Below are 5234 nucleotides of genomic sequence, written 5' to 3' on the forward strand. Positions count from 1 at the left end.
CCAGGGAAGCCCCGGAGGGAGATTTTTAAACCACTATCTAGGGTCCTATTATCTAATCAATCTACTTAGACTGTGGAGGGGATGAGGTATTCCAGAGGACTCACTGTGTGTCAGGTCAGTACTGCTTTTTTGGTTGGTCTGGAATGATTAGCAATATTAAGATGGAGAAGACTTACTTTAAAAATGGTTACTATAGGCAGATCAGTCTTAAAACTTTGATTTTCTAAAATGGTCAAGTATTAAAATGTTGAAGTTTGGATTCAGGTAAATGGAGATTTAGTTTCTTCTATTTTAAGTTATATATCAGGTACCCTTTTGGGTAAGATCAGCAACTTTTTAAAACAAATTATTTCTGAACCTGAACCTTTCAATTAGTTTTAGAATAGTTTCATATATATTTACCAATGGAACCACATTAACAGGAATATCAACAGCACCACCTAGCGGCTGAACGGACTAGACAGGGCGCTAGAAAATTGAGAGATATATGTTAGGTCCTACATACCAGTAGATGTTACATTTTAGGGGACTATAGCTTCCATCTGTAGTATGGAAATATAACTGCTTCTTACCATCTGTTTTTATTATTAAGCCATTGAAAGCCTGATTTCAAAGTTTATCACATGGAATAGACAGCTTTAATAAGCATTGACTCTGTTCACTGATAACATTTTCTTTTATTTTTTTCTTCCAGCTTTTGTCACAAATTCCTTAATGAATCCTATATGGATGGTTAAAACCCGGATGCAGCTAGAACGGAAGTAAGTTGTTAATTGTACCTTCCTTAATATAAGAATTCTTAGGGCTTTTTTTCTTCCACCAGTTCCAGCTGTGGAGTGAGATTGTCCTTAGCCATCCCCATCCTTGTTTTGTCTGAATATAAACATATGTAGAAACTCCTTTTGTCCTGAGGTTGATACTGCCAAGCCTTGTGGGGAGACAAAGGCCAACAGAAATAACACACAAGGGGGTGTTGGAAGTTCGCTTAGTTGTGGCCCCTGATCTACAGGGTAGTCGGTGGGTCTCTGCTCCTGGATGACCCCACCGCCCCCAAGTTGGAGTGCTGCGGGCTCTCCTCCAGGTGGCTTCTCTTTCAAGTGGGAAGATGCCGGGAAGGGCAGAACAGCAAATGCTCCTGGTCTCAGAAGGGGCATTCTAATCTCCAAGGCCCTCAGATATCTGAGATTCCTGTGCTGAAACTAGCCAGGGATTCTTGAGATTTTTCATGCTGTGGGTTCTCTTGGCAGTCTCTGGTGAAGCCTACAGGTGCTTTTTAGAACAATATTTTTAAAAGCAGTGAAAACCAATTATTGAAATACAGTTATCAGTGGGTTTTTTAAAAATTGCAATATAGTAATATAATTCTTTAACACATTAAATAACAAGATCAAAGAGCATCCCCATAACTACTGTAATTTCAAGTTAGTGAAGATGGTAAACGATGCTTTGTGATAGGATTCTAAGAACCCTTCTGTTACTAGGTTGCCTAGAAATGTTGTGTGGGGCGCTGGAAACTTCCAGCTAGTCCAGTCTAACCTTAAGCTACCCGGTAAAGAAAGCAGGGGAGAGAGCGAGCGAGAGCGCCCCCTAGAAGTGGAGGTGGGGTCTGCCTTAGCTTGTTTTTCTCCTGAATGACCCCCACAGCCTCTGAATTGGTCTTTGATTCTGTGTTCTCCCTAATCCGTTCTGTCTGAAAGAACCTTCTAAAATGCATCAGGTCTAATCACTTTGGATAGATTGCTTGCTCAGAGCCCTTCGATGAATGCCAGTTATTCTCCGGGTCAAATCCTCACTCCTCAGCTTAACATTCAAGGGCCTTTACAATTTTCTAAAAATGTCATGTGCTCTCATGCTTGCATCCCCCTGAACCTGCCGTCCCCTCACCAGGAATCCCGTTTCCCCTTCTTGTCCCTCAAGAACACCTTGTCCCGCAAGCTTCAGACCGGCGTCCTCTCCTGGAAACCTTTAGCAATCACTCCCAATTCCAGGTGTGCACACGGTGTCCTAACGTCACTTCTGTTTAGCAGCGGATAAATGCATGAGTCCGCTGAGAGCCTTCCTTTATATGCATTCTTTTAAATCTGCCTGGTAATGACCCGTGCTTAGGACATTTGAAAGCTGTGTTTGTGTGGGCTCTGCTAACATAGCCCTCAACAATGAGTATTTGTTGCATGCTTCCTGTGCAACTTGTCACAGCAGAAACAGCAGGGAATAAGACATGGGCCCTGCCTTCCAGAAGCTCACAGCTTCACAGAAAATAAAGAGAATTCTAGGCTGGTGGGATAAGAGGCCTGAGGTGCTCCAGGACCCTGGAGGGTCCTTAATGCAGTCTGGGCAGGACGTGTAGCCAGGGAGGGGCTGTTGTGGCATCCACCCTCCCATCTACAGGATAGCCGGTGGGCAGGTGGGCAGCGGCAGGTGCCTCAGGCAGGGAATCTGCTGTGCAGAAAATCTTAAGGCAAGAAAGTATTGTTCATTCCAAACAGCAGAAAGAAGGGGTGTGTCCTGCATGCAGATGTGCTGGAGAAGGAGGGAGGTGCAGGGAGATAAGACGGGAGAAGCCAAAAGAGAGGGCCACATCCTTAAAAGCCCTGGGGAGGAATAGGCATTTGGACTCGGCTTTATTTTGAGGCAGCAGAGAACCTTTAGAGCAGTGGTTCAGGGGGCCTGTCTGTCCTCCGTTAGAGGATATTTGGCAATGTCTGGAGATGTCTTTATCGCTCACGACTTAGGTGGCATCTAGTGGATGGAGGCCAGGGCTGCTGCTAGATATCCTACAACGCATAGGACCGCCCCCAGCGGAGAATTATTTGGCCCCAAATATCTATAGTGCCAAGGTTGAGAAGCCCTGCATGAGAGGATGTTAAGCAGGGGAGTGAGGTGCTTGGCGTTTGTGTTACAAAGGTCACTCCAGGTAGGGAGTCGGGCTGGGGGGACCCAGAACACTGGTCTGCTGCCCCACAGGAGGGTCTCCCACGTGCGCCCAGTGTGAACACTATCCAGTCCTGGGATTCTGTTTGTATCCCGGTGGTTTATGAAAACTTCCTGTCGTGGGGTAGGAGCATCCAAGCCGAAGGCTTTTTAGTTATTGTATAGTCTATTCTGTGTTTATAATTTCACAAATGTAGAAATAATGGAATCAAAATACACCATTTGGAGACTAGAACGATAAGAAAGAATACTCACACTCACCACCCTGTCGGAATGTTGGGGACTTTTCCTTCAGTATTTTCTTAAAGCATATTTGTACAGTAATCGCAATTATACCTTACATGTAATTTTGTCCAGCTCTCCACTTTAAGCACTTCCCCGTATCTGACTGCCTTCACAGCTGTTTTAATCTAGTATATGTGCCACGGTTTACATATCTCTCCCCATGTGTAGACATTGGGATTGTTTTGATTCTGTTGCAGTCGTATTTTCCTCTGTGATGAACACCTTCCAGGCAGCTCTTTCCAAAAGTAGATCGAAGACCCTGAGCACGAGCCTGTGACTCAGTACAGGTGCACGTCCCATCCTGTGGGCCTGTCGGGTGTCCCAGCTGATGGGCCTGGCCTCACAGCAGGCCGGGCTCAGCCAACCACAGACCAGGGAAGACTGTGGCGCCCACCATGCGGTTTCTCTTTAGCCACTCTTTGTGACTCGGTGCAGCAGGCGGGCTCCTTAGCGTGTTGTCATAACGGCCTCTCGTTGGTCTCCTTTGTGCAGAGTGAGAGGCTCCAAGCAGATGAACACGCTCCAGTGTGCTCGCTATGTTTACCAGACGGAAGGCATTCGTGGTTTCTACAGGGGACTAACAGCCTCGTACGCTGGAATTTCAGAAACCATCATCTGTTTTGCTATTTATGAAAATTTAAAGAAGTATCTGAAAGAAGCTCCCTTAGCCTCTTCTACAAATGGGACTGAGAAAAACTCCACAAATTTTTTTGGACTTATGGCAGCTGCTGCTCTTTCCAAGGGGTGTGCTTCCTGTGTCGCTTACCCCCATGGTAGGTTTTGCTTTTCCTTCTGGAGCAGGAAAATAGCCATCAGTTTGTGTCAGTATATCCAGACCTCCGTAGCTCAGGTGGACGTGCAAGCAGCTGCAGGTGACAGGGCAGCTGAGCCCGGCTCAGCTGGCTTCAGCTCACGTATGCAGCTCACGTGGGCGCTGGAACTCTGCTTTACTTGGCTCCAGCAGACTGTGGCCAAAACTTGGCTGTGTGGAATGTGGGCCCTGGGTTGTGGAACTTCTGATGTTTCCAAAGAAGCCAAAAACCTGGATTTTATTTAAAATTCCTCAATTTAAAAAAATGATGTAGGAGCCAAGCTTTAAAAAAAAATTTCAGCTTCCATTTTGAATGGAGTGCTGAGGAGAACTACTTTGGGTAAGTTTACTTTTTAAGGAATTAATAATAGACCTAATGTTCTACTGAACTACTTTAAAAAGAAAAAAAAAAAACCAGCTTATTTTCTTGTGCCATGAAAAACAGGTTTTGTTTTCAAACACCCGCTGCACTGTCAGCTGTGACAAATGCACACAGTCAACTTCTCACAGGTCATTGAGTCCCCGTCATGTGCTGGGGCACTGAGCAGCCCGACGGGCTTGCAGAGAGGGGGTTGGATGCTTCCCGGGTCACGTGCCCTGCAGTCCGCTTGACAGGCAGTCACAGGTGTCATGCTGTGGGTGCCAGGGTGAGGCAGGGCCACGTGGGCAAGGGTCTGAAAAAGGAGGAGGCTGGACGGAGTCGAGAAGGATCCTGGTAGGAGGAGAAAGTTGGGGAGTACCTGGGAAGAAAGTTTCGTTGGAGATGTCGCCATACGTAATACAAATACACCTCCGGGAAATGACAGTGTTTACTTCATTGAGAGTAGAAAACCATAAACTAGCTTAAAATTGAGTCCCATTCAAACTAAGCTTATTTTTTAAACCCTTAGAAGTTATTTGGTACTTTTGTATGTATACATCAGTCTTGGGACAATTGACCAATTACCTAATTGACCAATTCCCAAAGTTAGAAAATGTTCTGAAAAGAACTTTTCGTTGTCTCTCTGTGACTACCCCAACCAAATAGAGCCGAGATGGCAAAGAGCCATAGCTGTACATTAATGTTTATAAAGCTGTGTGCTGGGCTTCCCTGGTGGCGTAGTGGTTGAGAGTCCGCCTGCCGATGCAGGGGACACGGGTTCGTGCCCCGGTTCGGGAAGATCCCACATGCCGCGGAGCGGCTGGGCCCGTGAGCCATGGCCGCTGA

The 5234-nt window shown here is 46.1% G+C and overlaps 1 protein-coding gene across 1 annotated transcript in view; it reads left to right on the forward strand.

Annotated features, from left to right (window-relative positions):
• The first annotated feature begins 24 nt into the window (after positions 1 to 24).
• The window catches only part of SLC25A33 (solute carrier family 25 member 33), a 6322-nt gene continuing 1112 nt past the window's right edge, over positions 25 to 5234 (forward strand). The window contains exons 1-2 of the mRNA XM_028485966.2: positions 25 to 761; positions 3709 to 3989. Coding sequence (XP_028341767.1) covers positions 715 to 761; positions 3709 to 3989 — 328 coding nt within the window. The 5' untranslated portion in view covers positions 25 to 714. The remainder of the gene's footprint in view (positions 762 to 3708; positions 3990 to 5234) is intronic.

This window comes from Physeter macrocephalus, unplaced genomic scaffold (genome assembly GCF_002837175.3).
Source record: "Physeter macrocephalus isolate SW-GA unplaced genomic scaffold, ASM283717v5 random_631, whole genome shotgun sequence".
Lineage (NCBI taxonomy): Eukaryota > Metazoa > Chordata > Mammalia > Artiodactyla > Physeteridae > Physeter > Physeter macrocephalus.